The sequence below is a fragment of the Eptatretus burgeri genome, chromosome 7 (genome assembly GCF_056783735.1).
Source record: "Eptatretus burgeri isolate ZD-2024b chromosome 7, Ebu_testis_v1, whole genome shotgun sequence".
Lineage (NCBI taxonomy): Eukaryota > Metazoa > Chordata > Myxini > Myxiniformes > Myxinidae > Eptatretus > Eptatretus burgeri.
In genome coordinates, this window is record NC_140967.1 from 57,751,055 (window position 1) to 57,773,513 (window position 22,459).

The following is a 22,459-nucleotide window of genomic DNA, read 5'->3' on the forward strand; positions in this document are numbered from 1 at the left end:
AAGAAAACCAGAGAATTGTCGAAGGAGGTCAGACACAAGATTACAGCCAAGCATGGACAATCTCAAGGCTACAAATCCATCTCCAGAGACCTTGATGTTCCTGTGTCCACTATACACAATGTTTTCTGGAAGTTTAAGGCCCGTGGCACTGTAGCCAACCTCCCTGGACGTGGCTGCAAGAGAAAACTTGATCGAAGATTGCAGCGAAGGATTGTTTGAATGCTGGAGAAAGCACCTCGATCAACTGCCAGATTCAAGCTGACCTTCAGACACAAGGTACAACCATTTCAACTCACACCATCCGTCACAAACTCAATGAAAGGGGGTTCTATGGTAGGAGACCCAGGAGGACCCCACTGCTGAGAGAGAGAGATGTAAGAAAGCCTGAATAAATTTTGCCAAACACACACCTGAACAAGCCAATGGTTTCTCCATGGTTTCCAATACATGGCCATGGCTAAAACTATTGGCACCCTTGCACTTTTTCAAATAACTCACAATTTTCTCGAAAAATAAATTGAAATTGACAAAAGTATTGGCTCTCCAAAATTCATTATTTCACTATTAATATTACAGAGCCTTTGTTTTTGATTCAGAACTTAATATATCCATATAAATAATACAATAAAAAGAAATGGCATTGACAAAATTATTAACACCCTCGACTTCATATTTGGTAGCATGCACAGCCTTTGGACAAAATACCTCCGGTTAAGCATTTCCTATAGTGATGAATGAGCTTCCTACACCTCCCTACTGGCAGTTTGGCTCACTCTTCTTGTGCAAACTGCTCCAGTGACTCCCAGATTTGAAGGGTGCCTTCTCCCAACTGCTGTTTTCAGATCTCCCCACAGGTGTTCAATGGGATTTAGATGAGGAATCATTGCTGGTCACTTCAGAACAGTCCAGCATTTTGTCTTGAACCATTCCTGGGTGCTTTTTGAAGTGTTTGGGGTCATTGTCCTGCTGTAAGACCCATGACCTTCAACGGAGACCCTGCTTTCTGACACTGGGTTGAACATTGTGCTCCAAAATGCCTTGGTAATCTCCTGATTTCATGATGCCATGCACACATTAAAGGCACCCAGTGCTAGAGGCAGCACAGCAACCCCAAAACATCACTGAACCTCCTCCATGTTTGACTGTAGGGAAGGTGTTCTTTTTTCTGAAGGCTTCGTTTTGTTTTCTGTAAGCAGAGATGATGTGCTTTACCAAAAAGCTCTAATTTGGACTCATCTGTCCACAGGACATTCTCCCAGGAATTGGTGTATTCAGGTGTGTTTTGGCAAACTCCAGTTGGGTTTTCTTATCTCTCTCATCAGTGGGGTCATCATGGGTCTCCTACCATAGAACCCCCTTTCATTGAGTTGGCGACAGGTGGTGCGAGTTGAAACGGTTGTATCTTGTGTCTGAAGGTCAGCTTGAATCTGGCAGTTGATCGAGGTGCTTTCTCCACCATATGAACAATCCTTCACTGCAATCTTCGATCAAGTTTTCTCTTGTGGCCACGTCCAGGGAGGTTGGCTACAGTGCCATGGACCTTAAACTTCCGAGAAAACATTGTGTACGGTGTACACAGAAACGTCAAGGTCTCTGGAGATGGACTTTTGTAGCCTTGAGATTGTCCATGCTCGGCTACAACCTTGTGTCTGACCTCCTCAGACAATTCTCTGGTTTTTCTTTCTTTTCTCCAGGCTCATTGTAGTACACACAGTGACACAAAACAGCAGAACGACTCCTTTTCTCTATTCAAACTGGTTGAATGAATGATTTATATATCGCAGGCACCTGCAACTCACCACAGGTGAGTTCAGTTCCAAAGTAAAGGAGAATCACCTGCTTGAAATCTAAATATTTATAACAACTTCTAAAAGGTGCCAGTAATATTGTCAGGGCCATTTTAGGATTTCTGTGGAATAAGCTTAAATTTAGGAATTTTTTTTTCAGCTTTTTTAGCTCGCCTGTTCGAAGAACAGAGAGCTATAGCGATACCCCCGGCGTGAGCATGAGCATCAGCGTCAAAATGTTAAAGTTTTTGGTGCAAGTTATTTAGAAGCTTGCCATTCATTTAATATGTGTACTAGTATGCTGATATTTGGCGTGGAGGTTCCTTTGGGGTATATTATTGATGTAGTGAAGTTGAAATTAAAAAAATAATTTCAAATGTTTTAAATTTTTGACCTGTTTTGAACTTATCTTTTTTGTAGCACATCAACGTTAAAGTTTTTGGTGCAAGTTATTTTTTAGAAGCTTGCCATTCATTAATATGTGTACTAGGATGCTGATATTTGGCATGGAGGTTCCTTTGGGGTATATTATTGATGTAGTGAAGTTGAAATTAAAAAAAATAATTTCAAATGTCTTAAATTTTTGACCTGTTTTGAACTTAACTTTTTTGGAGCACATCAACGGTAAAGTTTTTGGTGCAAGTTATTTAGAAGCTTGCCATTCATTTAATATTTGTACTAAGATGCTGATATTTGGCATGGAGGTTCCTTTGGGGTATATTGTTGATGTAGTGAAGTTGAAATTAACAAATGATTTAAAAAAAAAAATTAAATTTCAACCAAAATGGTGTCAAAGCCACCCAATGCTTACCTGTTTATACTAGACACTTGCCATTTATTTAATATGTGTACTAGGGATGCAATGAAGTCCAAATGAAATAAATTTTGTTGGTGCACCTTTTTCAGAGACTCAATATTTGTGAAGTCAAAACACTACATACTACTTTTTAGCTTGTCTGTTCGAAGAACAGAGAGCTATAGCGATACCCCCGGCGTGAGCGTGAGCATCAGCGTGAAAATGTTAAAGTTTTTGGTGCAAGTTTTTTCCTTTCTAATGTTTTTATCTACCACACTATTTTTTACTGATTACAATACACAGATACATATATTGCTTTAAAATTATTTGGATCAGACTTCACTGCAATGCTTTATAAAAAAATATTATTAGACTAGTCTTTTAAAAGCGATAAATGTATAAACAGGGGAGCATTGGGTGGCTTTGACACCAACTCTCTGGTTTGGTTTTGTTCCACTGCAAACCAAACAAATACACATGTGGATACCAAAATATTTTTTGATTTCAACAATTTTGTGGAAGAAATGATGCATTATTTGAAAAAAAAAGTGCAAGGGTGCCAATAGTTTTAGTCACGGCAGCATCGATGTGACTCTGTCATTGGTCGACCCTGACAAATGCCAACGCTGTACAAATGTAATGGACCGGCCGCCCAAATTTAGTGCTTCAGAGTTGGGGTCATCAAAGTCCCCAGTTGGTCGATCAATTTTAGGTGATATATTTATTTTTTATTTTTCTTGTGTTTGTTGACGTTATCAATAAAACACCATGTTTAGTCAATGATGTGAAACTTTGGCAGATTTTGTGAAATTGAATGGGTTTGAGTTGGGGTTGAAAAATACACCTGTTAGTAAGATCAGGTTAAACAACTCTCGGAGACGCCTCCTCGCGGTGGTTGTACCCCCCAATGCAAGTCAGGGATCAAATCTTCCCCATTCTTCCTGGATTCAACAGGGCAGCACGGTCACGGCCAGAGTGCCGATCAGTGTGTGTGTGTGTGTGTGTGTGTGTGTGTGTGTGTGTGTGTGTGTGTGTGTGTGTGTGTGCTCTCTGTCTCTCTAATTATGTCGAGGCCCTGACTTCAGGAAAGCAGGGTCACAAAATCCTAGACATGGGGGGGGGGGGGGGGCGAATCGATCTACTGTCGCCTTGAGAACTGTCTGGGGCTATACTACTTGTACTACAACACCACCACCACCACCACATTACATTGTGCAGTAATAGGATTAGCATTGGTATCAGGATATGAAGTTTGTCAAAGTCGATGAGAATCTTTCATGAAGACTTGAAACACAGTATTTAAAGGAGAAAATACGAGTCCAGGTGGATTTACAGGTACAAAAGGTATGAAGGGTGTGTTACACTTACAGATGAAGAAAGGATGCTCGACTCAAGGCGATTTGGGCAAGAATTTGACACATGTTCACGTTGCACGGTGATAACTCACCTTCTCTTCGCGAAAGACATGAATTGTTTTTTGAACGTACAACCAACGAATGCTTGCAGAAAGGACACCCGGCTTAATGAGCACTGTATGACGTAACCAAGTACGTGCAGGTAAGTCCGAGTACTGCGTACAACCGTGTACAACTGTGCCGGACAAACGTCAGCAGGTATAATGTACTTCATGAGAAGGGCACTGATGAACAGGCGTGGGAAACAAACATGATTGAATAGGAACACATCAATGTGGAGAGTAATAATAAAATAAATACAGTCGGACCTGTGAGCTTGGAGATGGTCCGAGGTGAGTTCGGTTACCAAGCGGAAAACTAGCGCTTGCCAAGCCAGCCGTTCCTTAACAACCGGTCAACCACAGAGTGCTTGACTTCGTCAGTCACTTTACGAATGCTCCGCAAGAAACCGAGCAACTCAACACATCCCGGTGACGCAAACTATTGCAATCGCGCATCGTTCTGTATGTTTAAAGAAAGTTTAATCTAATACGTTTACAGTGTGATCGCACATATAGAAGCGCAGAATTGGTGGTTCATTCAAATTTATAGGTTGTCTTTAGTTTTACTCAGCAGATGATAATGCCACCGTTTACACCGCCCCATGAGGTAAGATGATAATGCCACAGTTTACACCGCCCCATGAGGTAAGATGACAATGCCACCGTTTACACCGCCCCATTGGGTAAGATGACAATGCCACCGTTTACACCGCCCCATTAGGTAAGATGATAATGCCACCGTTTACACCGCCCCATGAGGTAAGATGACAATCCCACCGTTTACACCGCCCCATTAGGTAAGATGACAATGCCACCGTTTACACCGCCCCATGAGGAAAGATGATGCCACCGTTTACACCGCCCCATGAGGAAAGATGATGCCACCGTTTACACCGCCCCATGAGGTAAGATGACAATGCCACCGTTTACACCGCCCCATTAGGTAAGATGACAATGCCACCGTTTACACCGCCCCATTAGGTAAGATGATAATGCCACCGTTTACACCGCCCCATGAGGTAAGATGATGCCACCGTTTACACCGCCCCATGAGGTAAGATGATGCCACCGTTTACACCGCCCCATTAGGTAAGATGATAATGCCACCGTTTACACCGCCCCATGAGGTAAGATGATGCCACCGTTTACACCGCCCCATTAGGTAAGATGATAATGCCACCGTTTACACCGCCCCATTAGGCAGGCCAATTATGTCACCTTCACATCTCCAAACAAAACGCTGAACACACTATTTGCTAATAACATGAAGAATATAATACTTTTTTCACCAAGTAAGGAACAATTACCAAAAATTAAATAAATTGTAAATTAGGCTGGAACACCATTTCCACTTAACCCATTATCATTGTCGATCTTAACACTTATTTTGGATAATTTTCTGTTTACTGTTTGTTCCCTTTGTGATTTTTGCTTCATCAATTATGACAGTCGAATTGTTTTCGGCGATGCTTGTTCGACGTTCGGTGATGCTGGCATTCCAAATCTGTCGTTGAAGGGACGAAATTGTACGTAATTGTACGTAATTGTACGTGAACGTAATCTGACGTTGAAGGTTCGTTAGTTCATCATTGTACGTTTGAATGACGTTCCTAGTTTCAAGGCAGATAGAAAGCGCGGGAATGGTTGTTATTTGACGTGTTTAGACGTTTTGTGTTTGTTACTTACTGTGGTTTGTCGCCGCCCGTTAAATTTAAATGGCGGGAACGTTCGATTTCGTGAGTACAATCCTCTTAAGTTTACTTCATGTTGGTCTTCTTTTTTTTTAATTGAAGTGATCGGATGTTGTCCTTTACGATTACTAGCGACGAGTGCTAGTCAGTGGAAAGTTGTAAGTTAGTGGAGACTTGGAGTACCGAAGGTAAAGAGTTAGACTTTCAAAATTGACGGCTGACATCAACTTTCCAGAGTAAAGGCCCTGTCACACCTTGACGTTTTAGCCAGCGTATGACAAGGTATCAAAATGTATGTAAAACGCTGGCGTACGCTGAACTATTGATGTTTTTTTTCCAGTTTTGGACGTATTCATAATGAGTCGGACGTATGCATAACGTGTTAGTAACGTACACAGAACGTTTCGATAACATATAGATAACTTATATCAACGAATGCTGAGCGTGTTGTCGGCGTTCACAACCTATGCCCAACGATAGTCTAACTTATGCATAGTGCGCGGCAGCGTATCGCCGACGATCACATGGCGTAGGCTATTCATAGGCTGAGGGTCCACGATTCAAATCATAACCGCACTAGACATCGAGGTGTCAAGCCGCTGTCACACCTTGATGTTTTAGCCAGCGTATGCCGACGTATGAAAAATTTGCTGAATACTCTGGCACACGTCGAATACGTTATGGGTAAGTTTTGTATACGTTAAGAGCACGCTGGCATATGTCGTAGTACGTCGACAAATATTTAGCATGTTGAAAATTTTTCGACGTATGCCAGCGTGTGACTCACGTTCCGCATACGCTGGCCATAAGTTGTAGGCACGTTACGCGATCGTTGACACATGTCGACACACGTTACTTGTACGTTACTCATAAGTCGAAACACGTCGAGGTAATGGTTAGCATCAGTGTTCCAGCCTCCCTGGTTTTTTTGTTTTTGTTTTTGTTTTTTTTAACCTCGGTATGACGGTGATATTTGTGGTATAGCCTGCGGGCCTGCTGGGCAGGGCATGATGATGGGGGGAGTGGTCGTCGTGAGCATCGTGTCTGCCAGGGATATAAGGAGTGCGCGCCGCCTGAGGCGTTGTAGTGATGCCGTAGTCGCCACGGCTTGTGAGGGTACTGAGTACGTAATAAAGGAGAGCCGCGGGCAAAGTACGCCCGCGCTCACGCTTGTACAACACAGCCCGACTCGACTGTTCCCCCGCTCGTGTCTGCCTGCTAAGCATCTTTACCACTACACTACAGTTGGCTGACGAGGATCTTCGGATCGGCATGTGCAGGGTGATGGCTGGGTTCGGAGTGGCGGCGAGTAACTCAGCGCACCTCGCGCGGTTCGAGGTTCCGGAGGAGTACGCATCGCGAAGAGCGTGTCGCAGGTTCGCTCGCCGCACGCACAGGCTCCGGAGCCAGGAGGCTCGCCAGCGCGGCCAGCTCAGGCATGACAGGAAGTCGGGGCACGGCGCACGAACGCGTGCCCGCCTTCGTCGGAGTCGACTTCGGCCACGTCGAGTGGGCAACGGCCGCGCTCAGTGTTCGTTTTATTGAGGCACGACAAATCGGGGGAATGATTTCTGCAAAGCCACGGCTAAAGAACGAGGACACGCGGTTCGGCTCGAACGCGGCGTTGGACGTCGCGCAAGCTCTGAAGAATGTCCGGGGTCTCGATGGTCGGTGCGCAGCAGATGGTCCGGAGGTCAGCGCGATGTGCCAGGCGCGTACGGCCGCGCGGAAGGTCTGCGGCGCGGGTCGTGGACGGCTTTTGCAATACGATCACTCGGACGGCGGTCTGAGCACTCGGGGGCGTCTACGGTGTGTGTGCCGAGAGTCATCGCCCATCATGACAGTCATTGATGGCGGTGTGCGAAGCGATCCTTCCGTCCCGGGTCGAGACCTACTGCCGGTGCGGTGTTCGGTGCATGGCGTACACGGTAACGCCCCGGATCGAGTTTTGCGGCCTGGGCACAGAGATCCCAGCGACCCGGAACGGGAGATACTGCCGATGTTAAACCTGCCTTCCGTTGGTACGGAGGTGGTGAGATCAGTGGCAGGGGAGGTTGAGGTGACCGGGGCACTGATGCTGCCCATGTTGAGCCTGGTTTCAGTTGGTCCGATAGTGACAGGGCCGATGCCAGGGGAGGTCGGAGTGAGCGGGACACTGATCGGGTGTCGGGTTGAGTCCACCCGTGCTGCCCTCGCATCGCGCACGTACACCGGCGAAGCGATTGCGCCGCTTGCAGCGCCCGACGTCTCGGTGCTCTACCGGGGTCGAAGCGCCCTACTCACGGTGTTTGTGGTGCGAGGGGAGGGGGCCGTCCTTTTGGGTCGGGACTGGCTGGCGCACCTCGGGCTGGATCTCCAGTTCGTACCTCCAGGTGTGCCGGTGCTCTCTTCGATGTTTTCGTCGAGACCCGAGGGCGAGGTTCTGGCGGCGGGAGCCGCGTCGATGCAACGGGAGCGGCCGTTCGTTGCTGCCTGCAACGGTGATGTGCGGTGCGGAAGCAGCGGGAGCCGTGCCAGCTCTCGCGATGAGCTCTCGCGCGTCGGCTGCGTTCATGGTGCGAGGTGCGCCTGTGTTGTTCGGGCAGCTTCAACGGGTTGCGGTGAGCCCGTGGCGTTAAAGGAAGTCGCGAGTCACAACATCGAGTCAACAACCAAGAGACGGACTCGTGATGTGGGTTATGGGTTGCTGTTCATTGCATATTTGTTTTTCATTGCTCGAGTGATGCGGTTTAACGTTGTGGAAATAAATGCCGACAGTTCATGTGTGGGAATAGGTTTGGCGGAGATCAATCGATAGGTTTTGCAGTATGATCAATGTGATTTGGAGGCTTTGGGAGCGGTGGTGGCGAATAAAGAGGTTTTATTAGCCTCCAGTTTCCCCAGGCCACGGGTGGTTGCTTCGTCATGTGCAGGGATTTTGTCGAAAGAACGCGCTGTACGGAAAAATGAGTTTGCAATGGTTCAAATGATGTTCTTATTGATTTATGACGAGCCTATGGTTGAAGTGTGGTTTGAATGGAGTTGCTACCGTCTAACTGCCGTGTGGGTCTCGGAGGTCCACTCGGAGCCAGGGCTGGTGCGCTGGTCGGCGTTACCCCCACCTCTGGTTTCGGCAAGGTCAGACGTGCCGGGGGCGCAGCTCTCTCTGTTTGCGCAAGGCCGCTTAGGCGGGCGTTGGCATCTCAACTGATTGTGGTGCGTGGGTTGTTGTGGGGCATTGGTTGCATCCAGTCAGCGGCGCTGTTCAGCGCCCCCATCCAAGGTCATTCGGGGCTGGCGCTGGCCCCACTGCTTCCAGACAGCGAGCTTCCGGCCTCGGAATGTTTATCTGCTTCAGGTCTGGCTGGGGGAGATGTGCCGCCTTGTGGGCCGGAGGCGTTTGATGGTGCCGGGGGAGGTTTGCTCGGGAGGTCGCCGCAACCTCGCCAAAGGCCATGTAAGCGTGAGCCGCCTGGGGGCGTTTTTGCTGCGTAGTGCTGCTGTGCTTCTCGCCTTGCTGCTTCATATCGGTAACGCGGTCAGAGTTTGGTGGGTGCTTTGTGCACCTCCGTCTTCGGAACCTGGCCGTTGCAGCTCCACTCGCTCGCATCGACACATTATATGATGTGGTGTGCTTTTATACTATGCTGCTTCTTTTTTGTACCTTGTCTGCTTGATACCGTGATATTTCGTGCTACTTATGCTTATTATGATGGTGATCATTTAATAATCATGGTTTTAGGAGGGAGGAGTGTGGTATAGCCTGCGGGCCTGCTGGGCAGGGCATGATGATGGGGGGAGTGGTCGTCGTGAGCATCGTGTCTGCCAGGGATATAAGGAGTGCGCGCCGCCTGAGGCGTTGTAGTGATGCCGTAGTCGCCACGGCTTGTGAGGGTACTGAGTACGTAATAAAGGAGAGCCGCGGGCAAAGTACGCCCGCGCTCGCGCTTGTACAACACAGCCCGGCTCGACTGTTCCCCCGCTCGTGTCTGCCTGCTAAGCATCTTTACCACGACACTACAATATTGACACCGGTTTCTAGTGCGGTTATGATTTAAATCGTTGAGCGGCAGCCTATTAATTATATTAAATCATAATCGCACTAGAAATCGAAGTGTCAACATCACTGTCATACCGAAAAAAAAATAAAAAAAAAACAGAGTCTGGAACACTGACGCTAACCATTACCTCGACGTGTTTCGACTTGTGAGTAACTTACAAGTAACGTGTGTCAACGTGTATCAACAATCGCATAACGTGCCTACAACATGTTACTCATAGGTTAGAAATAAGTTTCGGGTATGCTAAACATTACCTCGACGTGTTTCGACTTGTGAGTAACTTATAAGTGACGTGTGTCAACGATCGCGTAACATGCCTACAACTTATGGCCAGCGTATGCGGAACGTATGAGTCATACGCTGGCATACGTCAAAAAATTTCAAGCATGGAAAATTTGTCTAACAGCTCGGCGTACTACGACGTATGCCAGCGTGCTCTTAACGTATACAAAACTTACCCATACGTATTCGACGTGTGCCAGCGTTTTAGACAAATTTTTCATACGTCGGCATACGCTGGCTAAATCATCAACGTGTGACAGGGCCTTAAGTAAAGAAGGCTGTGGTGATGAGGTTAAGGAGAGCCGATTCAATTCAGAGACAAACGAACAAGAGAACGGATATGTCTGTCTGTGTCACCATTTTCTCAGAGATGGATAAACGGATCTCTCAAACTTTCAGAGGTTCATCAGTGCAGTGTCAGGGACGAGTCTGAGCTCAGGTTCATATGACATATGACATGTGCTCGTTTTTAATCAAAGACCTTTGTAGCAGGGGGTCTGGTGAAGAAGTCTACTCCCAAAGTTGATAGGATCCATGAGTTCTTAGTTTGTGATTTTTTTTTTTTCCAGCAACCAGGTAGATAGGCTTCAGCTTCATTCTAATTTTTATGGATACAGGTGTAGAGAGTTTATCACCAGATAAAGTTTGGGAGTGAACCCCATTGAAGGTTTATTCCACTTTCATTGAGACCAGAGGACAATCCTTAATTCAATTATGGTAAATTTCTTAAAACTCTTAGTATAGATGTCGTAAAGGACATTTTATAAACTGACTGTGCATGTTTGTCTTCCCCTTTTTATATGGTCCTTGTGGACATGTAGTTTCTGGGGATTTGAATATAATTACTAATAGTGAAAATTAGGCATGAGATAAATATAGGGAACCAGTAACTCAACCTTAGAGCTGCATCAGGTCTTCAATTGTGGATTGTGTCTCTAATTTTGTTAACAGAATGTGCACCAAGTTTATGTTATCTGTAAACAGTTTTAGTACATGGTTTAACAGAGTTGTGGAAGTCCTGGATAACAGGATTAACGTCTACAGTTGTCGGGGCTTGCTTTCACTGGATCGGTCTAAACCAGTGTTGAACAAGCCGAGTGTTCGTAAAGACATTCGAGATCTCCATGCCTCCAGTGGCTACATAATGGCTTCAGTGGATAAGGCTGCTAATAATTTTGCTGTGGTTTGTAAAGAGTTTTATGTAGAGGTTTTTATTATGAGAGTAAGGCATTGATATGGTTACTTTCACTATTATATAGGAAACAGCACATCTGTTCCTTGTCATAAGTCACTCGAAGATATAATCACTGTACATCAGGAAGTTTTTGTTAATAATTTCAGTATTAAATGTAAAGAGGTAAATCTTTGTATTCCTCGACTTTTCTGGATGCCTAAGCTTCAGAAGAAGGTGTACAAGCAGGGCCAGATTTAGGGAAGGGTCCGCAGGGCCACGGCCCGGGGCCCCGCGCCTCCCAGGGGCCCCGCGCAAACGCAAAGATTACAAGAAATTCTGCTATTTCCCCCCTTTTGTTTGTTTGTGAAAAAAAATCTATTTCGTTTGTGTAAATGGTCAGTGAATCACGAAACAAATACTCAATATCCCTGTTAATTTGGCATCTGTCTGGTTATGTTTATCATTTATTTTACATCTTTGAACTTACTTTTTTTCCTTTCCACTGATCATAAGAGCGCAATCTTAAGGTCTACCACAGAAATAGGTCACACGAAAAAAGTGAGGGCTTTCCCAATCCCAGCAAGCTTTCATTTTCATTTTTTGTGGTTTCATTTCATTTGCGGTTCCGTCTCGATTTCATTTTTGCAAAATTACATGCCTGCCCTGAATCTATGTTTGCTGTGTACTGCGCAGGCGTACTGCTGGGGTGGTTATACTATAATTGTGTAATTCAAGTTTACACACCGGATAATATTTTATTATATTTATAAGGTGTGTCTCGGTGGCAGAGTGGTGAGGTTGCTGGCTGGTCACCTCTATGTGGGTTCGAATCCTACCGGTGGCATATGTAAATCATGTGCCATGGCCGAGACACGGTGGTTACCTCCGGGTTCTCCGGTTTCCTCCACCAGAGAGACACACCTCGCATTAATAATCTGAGCCATGGAGAGATACTCGACAAGCCCAAGGCTTCTTATCAATCCACGTTAATATATCTCGATTATTATTATTAAGGTGTGTTAGGTGTCAACTGCTGAAATATTGCTTTCTATTGTAGGAACTGCCTTTGTGTGGACCTGGTTGAGCCATGGCGAAACGTGAACGTGATCGAGGAAGAAAATACCAGTCTGGTGCGGCCAAGCGGAAGGAAAGCATAGCAGCCGAAAGCGAACGGAACAAGCTACCCAAAATTACAAGTTGGCTTAAGAGTACAACAGCCACAGTCGGGTTATACAATGAACAGGATAACAACGCGAAGGGAAACATAGCTACGACTACGTCAGCATTATCTGCTGTTGGCCCTGCTCCTTGTTTCAGTGCTGCTGATGCTAGCGGTGATAAAAACTCAAACGATTCTGCTTCAGAATATGGTTCAGAAGTAGACAGCGAAACGGCTGAAGATTATGAAAAAGACATTGGCCTTTGGCCAGACCAGCTACCAGAGAAGTTCCGAAACTACTGGATCGAGAAGGGTAGTGCACAATGTCGTAATGTAGACAGTGACTACAAGAACTCCGCTGTCCGTGATGGAAATAAAACTCGTCTTTGTACAAAAAATTTGTTCAGTGGAAAACACGTTATCTGGAGAAGAAATCGATCCCAGTTGGCTGTGCTATTCTGAAGAGACCGGCCGTCTGTTCTGTTTTATTTGCCGTCTGATGTCAGACACTAAAAGTCGGTTTACATCCGGGTTCCAAGATTGGAAACACGCTTGGGAGTCGATAGGAGGACACAGTAATTCAGATCAGCATAAACAGGCAATGTCGAGCCTGGCCAGCAGAAAATCATTGCAAGGCCGCGTTAACGCTGGACTAGTTCGTCAGTATGAGTCAGAACAGCACTACTGGCACGAAGTGCTACGACGGTGCGCGGATGTCCTCATGTTTCTATGTGAACGTGGCCTGCCCATCCGAGGTGACGACGAGGTGATCGGTTCGGTACATAACAGAAATTACCTGGGAGTGATGGAGCTTCTGAGCAAGTACGACACTTTCCTTGCGGCACATCTCCAGAAACATGCCAACAAAGGGAGCGGTAACGTAAACTACCTCTCATCGACAGTATGTAATGAACTAACAATGTGTTGGGTAGAAAAGTTCTGAGTGCCATTGTAGCAGAAGTTCGGAGGGCCAAATATTACTCCATACCGGTGGACTCCACTCCGGACGTGTCGCACACTAACCAGCTATGTCTAACCATCCGCTACGTGTTGCCAGAGGGGCCAGTAGAGCGTTTCTTGACATTCGTGCCCTTACTGAATCATACCGGAAAGGAGATCGCAGACGTAGTTCTTGATTTTCTCCAAACGAACAAAATTCCGATCTCTGACTGTCGCGGTCAATCGTACGACAACGCCAGAAACATGTCTGGAAAATACCGCGGCATCCAGGCGCACCTAAAAGGTCGTTGCGAATTCAACGAGTTTGTTCCTTGCATGGCTCATTCTCTCAACCTCATCGGGACGTGTGCTGCTGAGTGCTGCATGGCTGCTGTGACTCTGTTTGGTATCGTTCAACGGCTGTATGTTTATCTCGTGAAGTCAACCTATCGTTGGCGCAAACATCCCGATGCACTGAAACACATGCCAGCCGTCAAGTGCTTGTCAGATACATGGTGGTCGGCCCGTGCAGATGCTATTGAAACACTGGCCAATGGATTCCAGCAAAATATCACGGTACTTGACGATCTTGCAATGGATGAACATCTAAACACAGAGGCCAAAAATGAGGCATCTGCTATTCTGAAGGAATTGGAAAAACTTGAGACGGTGATTCTGCTAGTAACATGGCAGGAAATTCTAAAGAGGTTCAACGCGACAAGTCAGCAGTTACAGAAGCCGGGGCTCGATTTTAACACGGCAGTGAAACTACTCGAATCACTGACAGAGTTCGTACAGGACCTATGCGAACGGTTCGACGACTTTGAACATATTGCTATTGATAAATGTGGTCACAGTGAGTACGAAGACTATAGGCGACGTGTTCGAAGGAGGAAGCGACATCATGATGAAGTAGACAGCGCCGATGACATCCAGTTACTGCCCAGAGAGAGATTCAGGACCACATCCTACATACCCATCATTGATCAGCTAACAACATCACTAGGAGATCGCCTCAAGGCCTATGGAACACTCCGTCAACGTTTCTCATTCTTTTCAGAAATAACGACCATGCAGACGGATAAGCTCCACGACTCCGCTGCAGACCTGGTCAAGAGTTACCCGAACGACCTGGAACCTTCTCTGGTTTAGGAAATTGTACATTTCCAGGCATTTCTCAAGACGATGCAGACAGAAGACTCGGAAAAATTGTCTGAAACTACTATGTTTTCCACAATCCACAACTACCATATGGTGGCAGCGTTCGCCAACGTGGAGATAGCTTTGCGGGTATTCCTGTCAATGTTTGTCACGAACTGTACGGGAAAACGATCATTCTCAAAATTGAAAAGGATCAAGAACTATCTGCGTAGTACGATCGGCCAAGATCGTTTGGCATCGCTGGCCATACTGAGTGCTGACCACGAACTATTCAGGAGAGTAAGCACACGCGAAACAATCGAGGACTTTGCGCGAATCAAAGCCAGGAAGAACTTAAAAGATTCTGTAGGTTTTTAACATCTCGCAAATATATTGTAGCAATTACCCCAAAGGGTGCAATAATGCAATCATATCTGCAAAAACGACAAAAAAAAAACTTTCTACATTGAGATTTGAGATGATACCATCACGTTTTGGTTTTGCGATTATTTTCTCTGTTCCGTTGTTTTCATCCATCGTGGTGTTTCTTGTATATAAACTTTTGTTACTCGTAGTTTCTGAAATACATGTTTTTACACATAAACTGTGGTTTTTTTTCTTTTGCCCAGCCTAGGTTGGTGCATTTATATATGAATACTTTTATAAGCAAATATAAAGTAAAAATGGCTGCGGCCCCGAGAGGGCCCCGCGTACTTCGAGGGCTCAGGGCCCCGCAACACATAAATCCGACCCTGCGTACAAGTACAGGTTGATAGCGGGTGCCAGACAGTGTTCTACCAAACAGTTATCGGTTATCGTTAACTCGGGCTTGCAAGTTGTTTGGGAACAGTTCAGGAAATATTGTTTAGCAATTGAGAAGAATTCTGCTATTAACACTTTGTTGGAGCATTAATTCTTCTTTAGAGTTCGTGGATAGGATTTGATGCATCAATATCAAGTCAGTTGAAGTTTTTGATTTTTCAACTTTATCTACAAATTTGGATTTAATACTAGTGAGGGATTCTTTCTTCAAAGTAATTGACAAGGTTTTTAACTTTTTTTTTTTTATTATTTTTAATGTGTCAGGTTTGATCGAGCATTCTTTTCCAAAAATAAATACTCAAGTTTTCATTGTTTTGATAAGCAGAAGCTTAAGGATGCTGTTAATTTTATTTCATTTAATACTTTTGTGTCTTTTTGTGGGATAATGTTTCAACTCGTGCAGTGCTTTTGGGGGGGGGGGGAGGTTGGGTTTTGCATTGGGATGGGGTAGGTTTGAGGGTTTGCAGTGGGAGGATGGGGTTGTGAGGGTTTGTAGTGGGTGGTGGGGGTGTGAGGATTTTTCAGTGGGAGAGGAGGTGTGAGGGTTTTGCAGTGGGAGGAGGGGTGTGAGGGTTTGCAGGGGGAGGGGGGATGTGAGGGTTTGCAGTGGGAGGATGGGATTGTGTGGGTTTGCAGTGGGAGGGGGGTGTGTGTGAGGCTTTTGCAGTGGGAGAGGAGTGTGATGGTTTTGCAGTGGGAGGTGGGGGGGGGTGTTTTAGGTTCACCCACTTCATTTAACACTCATTGTTCAACGATTACTGTGATAAAATACACAAAGATTAAAAATATATATAATACAGTACTGTACAGTACGTGGCAGCATTAAGTCCAACAATGCACAGCATGAGAATCAGTGAAAGGGAGAGGACAGTGTGCTGTGGGGTGTAACACCTGATAACTGGTCTTCCATCCAGTGGACGTTTGTGCAGGGAATTGTTCAATGTATATTGAAAATGTTCCGAAGTAACTTATGGACTTGTATGCTCAACGACGGATAGCGGGTAGACTTGTAGCAGGGACCCCCTGTGTTGTATAATACATCAATTACAGTGTCCTTTTGGTTCAAATAACGTATTCTATTTTGTGGAGGTGGTCTGTTTTTCATTTTGTTCCCAAATGTCTATTAATTAAGTCTTGAAATATTCCAAAATACTTTGCTATTGTGAGTATTTTGTTGAATTTTCTGAATGGAGGTTACAGTTATTATGCTGCCAAGAAAATTGTATATCTTTAAATATCAGGTGCTGTTGTGTTTTCCGTGGATGGTAGAAATTCCCTGCAATGGGATTACGGTTGATGCTCTATGAAGCTCAGTTCTTCGACTTCACACCCCATCTGGTCATGGATGGTTTGGCCAACATCCTGCAAGAATTCCTCTTTGGAAACCTCCAGGCATGTGAGCAGTTTTTGTTTGCCCACCTTCCTCCTGGAGTGACTAAGTCTGAGGTGCGGACTGGCACAGAGAGGCTGCTTCAGCAAATGCAGGTATGGTGATCTTTTCAGCATTATTGTTCCAATATGGTTCTCTTGCCGCTGGTTTTTTATCATTTTGGAGAAATGAGTTTTTCTGTTGTTCCAAATAGCTGTTGTGGATGTGGATGTGGATGTAGTAAGCAATAGTTGCCATAATAGTGCAAACATTTGCAGTGCCAGTTGCTTGGTTGGGGTTTTTCTTTTGAGAAGCTGGAGGAAGTGGGTAAGTGGAGTGTGCACTTGAGAAAGCTGGTCGTAGTTTGCTATTTTAACCAATGCAATATCATTTAACGGACACAAATAAATTTGAGAATACATTGCACAAAAATGAGCAACCAGAAACGAAACTATTGGCCAATCGTGAGCCCTACACCATCCGGCTTCGTGCTGTGTACATTCTAGTCACGAGGCACCGAGAAATCATGGGCTATAAAAACTCTAACCTCGTTAAAAAGATATCCAAGAAAGTCTCTGAGCTCATCAGATACCTCTTGTTGGAGATGTGCATGCTAAACCAGGAACCTGATTGGGAATTTGGTCGAAGCAGCAGTTTTTAGCAAATGGTCGGTCTACATCAATGAATGAATTGTTTATATTATATGTATATATTTGATGCTCATATAAGAGATAACACACACAACGTATAACAAGAGGTGCGAGAGGGAAGCACAAAACAGTGGGGAACAGAGACATGAGGAGATCTGTGGAAGGGAGAGGGATGGGGTGGAGAACATGGGGTACACAAGATGGACATTACAGGGACTTTCAGGAAGGAAAGCAGGGAATTTGAAGGAGGTTGGTTTGGAGTTGATGAACGGGGGTAGGAAAGATCAAGATTTTAGTTGGGGGAATATAAGATGGTGGTGAACAGATGTTTTGAAGACCTGGAGGGAAGAGTGGGATTGAAGAGAGTGTGGGAGTTTGTTCCAGAAGTGGGCAAAAAGAGGAATGAAAGAGTGATTGTGAGAAGTGATTTTTGATTTTGGTAATTTCACCAGAAGGGGGTTGCAGGTGGACCCTGAGTGCCCTGTGGAAATATATGGGCACAGATCACAGACAAAGTGGGGAGGAGCCAAGAGGAGACTGAAGAAGACAAACACCACCAACCTGCCTGTGTTGAGACGGTGAGACGCAAGGACTTGGCTTCATTGTGGAAGATACCAATTATCCTAAATGCCTTTGTTTCCACAGCGTGAAGCCAAGAAAGGTGTGGGGCAGGAGCACCCGCCCAGAGGGGAGAGCAGTACTCCATCAGGCTGCGGACAAAGCTTTGTAAGTGGTCAGGAGCTCAGGTGGGCCGAGGAAGGACTTTTCACAATGGAGGATTCCCAGTTGGCGAAAGGCTTTGGAGGCCAGCTTGGAAATGTGGCTTTCCCAGGAAAGATCATGTGAGATCGTGAGAACGAAAAGCTTGAATGAAAGGACTTCAAGAGGATTGTTGAGAAAGTAGATGGGGGGCGGGGGGGAATTCCAGACGGTCCTTATGGAGAGACAAAGTGAGAGTGTGAGGTTTGTCAAGATTGAAAGACATGTTCCAAGTGTTGGACCAACTTGTGATGTTATCCATATCTGCAGAGAATGAAGAGGCTGCTCTTTGCCAATCTGAGAGATGACAGTACGGCAGAGGGTGAAGTCATCAGCAAAGAGATAAAAGAGGATTTTTCCAGTGTCGGAGAGATCTTTGATGAAAACCAGAAAAAGCACGGCCAAAAACACTGCTTTGAACTCCAGCCTGGACAGGAAAAGGAGATAAGAGAATGCCATTGAGAGCCACATGGTGACTGTGACAGGAGAGGAAGTCTGTGAGCCATGAGTGGAGATTGCCTTGGATACCATAGGAAGAAAGTTGGGTGAGCAGGGTAGGATGCCAGACCGTATCGAAGGTACGCGATATGTCTGTGGAGGTGGCTCTGATCTCATATCTGACATTGAGAACCTCCATCCATTGTTGGGAAAGCAGAAGCGGCATGTCCGGGGTAGTAACCTGCTCTGAATCCAAATTGATGATCGGAAATCAAACCATTGAAGAAGAAGCATTTGATGCCGGAAGCGACTATGGATTCCATAACCTTGCTGATGATTGGGAGCAGACTGATTGGTCTGTAGTTGCAAGGATCTGTTGTTGCACTGATTTTTATGCTGATCGGTAATGCTTGCTGATTTCCAAGCAGATGGCAGATGATGACCTTGAGTAAATGAGAGTGTGATTATAACAGAGAGAGGGGGAGCAAGAGCAGAAGAGCAGACTTTGAGGACACGTGGGCTGATGCCGTCTGGACCGGTTGCAGAATCTGGGTCGAGGTTTGACAGCAATCTCTCCATCTTATCAGGAGAAAAGGACACAGAGTCCCGGGGCAGTTGGGTGTGACTGGGTAAGGTTGGTAGAGAAAGTGATGGGTTTTGGACACAAGATTTAGCTGCAAACACCGAGTTTAGGCATTCAGCTTTTTCACGTGCGGTATCAGCAGTGTGGCCATTTGAGGTAAGGGAGGGGATGGAGGGGGAACATACACCAGAAACAGATTTGATTAGACGCCACCAGGATTTGGAGGAGAGCGATAGGTTTGTGAGTTCAGACTTAAGATTAGAAATATGTTGTTTCCTGGCTCTCATGAGGGTAGACACACACTTGTTATGAGCTTGTGGAAGGAAATGACATTGCCTTCAGTAAGATTTGCCTTCCACGAGGCAAATGCAAGTTGTTTTCGGACAACTGCCTCGTCACAAGCTTCATTGTACCATGGGTGGGAGGAAGGGTATGACAACTGAAGACGAGATGGGATAAATCTGTGCATGAGAGAGCAAATTTCTTTGAAATAATTCCCAGGATGAGTTGATGTCAAAGAGAGTAGAAATGGAGACCAGTCTTGAAGTTTGGCTGTTTGAAGTCCCTGACAGTCATCTTGAGTGAAATGCCAGACTCGTTGGCACTGAGGTGGTTCTCTAATAATGGCCAGAGAGATGTCCACTTTAGCAAGCATATGGTCAGATGAACCTTTGGGAACGGACATAGCTTGTCGTCTGTGTGGTGTGGGGCCTGCTGATTCCACTGTGGACAAGGAGATAATGTAAATGCAAGCTCAGATAACTGCAGCGGAAATTTGATACAAACTGTCAACAAAAAGCGATGACTTTGGTTTCTTGGTCTATCCATCACAATGATTTGCTTCCATAAAAATGAAAGTTGTTAGTGATGAAACATTATAATAATAATAATAATAATAATAATAATAATAATAATAATAATATGTAGACATTATTTTGCCATTCATCTTCCTTTCTGTTTTCCAACTTCCCTCTCCCAAACTTCTTCCCTTTATAATGAAAGAAAAAGATCAATACAATCTTTCCACACCTGGAGCTCTTCCTGTTAAAGCACGTACTAACAGTGCCTTCCACGGTCTTACTGCCTGAAGATGCTGTGCATGCTCACAATCCTGCAACAACACCAACCATCGTGGAGCAGGCCCTCGATGCTGAGATTGCCGAACTACGTCAACAATATCGGGACCTGACAACCGTAATGTATGTAAAACATCACCACCACCATATCGTGTTATTTATGTAAATGCTGGAGTTGAGGAATTTTTTTTTCTTCTTCCAGGGATTATTTAAAAGTCAATTTGTGAGGTGCTGTATCTGTAACAAGTAGATGGCAAATTTTGCACAAGTCTGAGGTTTCCATGTCTCCTGAAAATAAATTTACAAAGCGATGAATTACCAACACACTAATAAACAAGTTGCGAGATGGACTTCTTTCCCAATAGCCAGTTCCTTTTTTTTTGTAAGGCATGTCATGCAATGTTCTTTATGACAGGGCAAAGTTGCAAGCTGAGCGAGAGGATCAGCGTCGCATTGAACATTTGATGAAGACTGCTCTGCAAAGAGATGACGAGTTGATGAGCTGTTTCCAAAAGTGTCAATTTTCAAACCCAGGTCTGACCTTCTCTGCTTGCCTAGAACAGGCCCACCAACTTTGCACGCAGATAGAACAGGGGCAGGAACAAGCCGAGGCCATTGGCCTGTCTATAAGAAACAAGTATCTGAGTTGATTCACCACCATCTCTTAGAATGGCAACTGTCACTTCATGGACTGATAACACCTTGAAGAGCACAATTATCAGAGGGATTCTGGAAGCTGAAATCTTTGTGAATAATATTTTGAAAGGAGTTCAGTTTCTGGTTCTTACTTGTTATTCCTGTGTATATGTTTTTGCTGTTTTCTTTTGTTCTAAGCACAATGCTCGATGGCGATGTTTTTGAACCGTCCTTTGTAACCCTAAGATGCGTTGGGGATGTTCAGGAAATGTCAGCAAAAAAAAAAAGACATGGTTTATTGGTTATTTTCATTGCATGGGCATGTTGTAAATACTAAAAAGTAACTTTGTGAAAGATGTGTACAATATCCTCTTAACTTTTGGCGATAACATCTTTTTATTAAACATTTAATTTTGGGTTTGTTGTAATACATTCCTGTTTCGGAATTGTTGCTTCAAACTGCTTTGACGAACCAGTGTTTGATCAAATGAATTTTTTCCCCCCTTGGACCAATGAAGTAGGCCATGTATGCCCATGGTCTGATTAAATTCCAAACAACCTACATTATTGCACCTAGAATTGGATGATCCTGTCCTGCATCATTGGATTAGTACAGAGGGTTTATCTGTATGTCCTCTCGGCTTATGCTTTTGTCATCTTTATTTGCTTGAATGCATTAAAAAGTGCATCCTCTTTGTCAAAACTGTGCCATTTTGCTGGTATTCTTTTTAATCAAGTTCCACAAGGTGGCAGGGTTCCCCTCTGCTGTCTTCATGAATAGCAACTCATAAATGTAAGACCAGGTTTAACAGTCAAATGATGTCGTTGCTCCAATGCTCCTGCTGAATTTTCCACAATTTGCATTGATTGATTATATGGTCAACCGTTTAATCAGAGTTCCCGCAGTTGCATGCTGAGCTTTCTATATTTATGCAGATGCTGAGCCATCCAAGCATGGGATGTGCAAAACCTGTTTAATGTGGACCAGGGTACATTGAATTCAGGAGGCTTTGTCGGGTCACGAATCGTGGATTTGTAAGGGATGTTGCCGATTATCTTGAACGTCCGCTCACATTGAAGTCATTGGTCCATCGGTTGTAATCCAGATCCTCTTTCTGGAACTGGCCGTCCGACCAAACTGGGAACGTAGAACCTTGGTCAGGGAGGTGACCAATAACCCAATGATCAGTGGAAGAGTGATCAGACAGGTCATTCCTGAGAAAAAGGCACATGACAGCACACCTGAAGTTTGCAAGAAGGCAAGTGAATGACTGATAGCCTGAGGCAAAAGATTCTGTGGTCCAACGAGACGAAAATTGAACTCTTTGGCCTGAATACAAAGTTCTACGTCTGGCAGAAACTAAGCTCAGTTCATCACCCGTCTAACACCATCCCTACCGTGAAGCATGGTGGGATGCTTTTCAGCAGCAGGGATTTTGGAGACTTGTAAGGACAGAGGGAACAAATGAATGGAGCCAAATACAGGCAAATGCTTCAGAGTACAAAAGACCAGAGACTGAGGTGAAGATTTACATTCCAACAGGACAATGACCCCAAGCATACAGCCAAAGCAACACTGAAATGGCTTCAGAACAAGAACGTGAAAGTCCTTGATTGGCCCAACCAAAGTCCAGACTTGAATCCTATTGAGAATTTGTGGAA

At 45.0% G+C, this 22,459-nt stretch overlaps 2 protein-coding genes across 10 annotated transcripts in view; one reads left to right on the forward strand and one right to left on the reverse strand.

Annotated features, from left to right (window-relative positions):
• The window catches only part of EXOC3 (exocyst complex component 3), a 425,366-nt gene extending 420,862 nt beyond the window's left edge, over positions 1-4,504 (reverse strand). For 2 of the 4 annotated variants that reach the window (XM_085888578.1, XM_085888576.1), the window contains exon 1: positions 4,307-4,503. The gene's annotated coding sequence lies outside the window, so the exon portion shown is untranslated. Of the gene's footprint in view, positions 1-4,030; positions 4,174-4,306 lie in introns of all 4 variants that reach the window. The other 2 variants (XM_085888577.1, XM_085888579.1) reach the window with 2 other exon arrangements.
• An 883-nt stretch (positions 4,505-5,387) lies between these two features.
• Positions 5,388-21,500, forward strand: MIS12 (MIS12 kinetochore complex component). Of its 6 annotated transcripts, none has more exons than XM_085888584.1 (4): positions 5,388-5,565; positions 16,556-16,771; positions 20,088-20,284; positions 20,577-21,500. In XM_085888584.1, the coding sequence occupies exons 2-4, from the start codon at positions 16,568-16,570 to the stop codon at positions 20,809-20,811; spliced, it is 636 nt and encodes a 211-aa protein (XP_085744710.1). In that variant the 5' UTR covers positions 5,388-5,565; positions 16,556-16,567; the 3' UTR covers positions 20,812-21,500. The 6 variants fall into 6 exon arrangements, with proteins under 6 accessions (XP_085744710.1, XP_085744711.1, XP_085744714.1 ...); XM_085888585.1 differs by having other exon boundaries at positions 5,428-5,575; XM_085888588.1 differs by having other exon boundaries at positions 5,433-5,585.
• Positions 21,501-22,459: the final 959 nt, after the last annotated feature.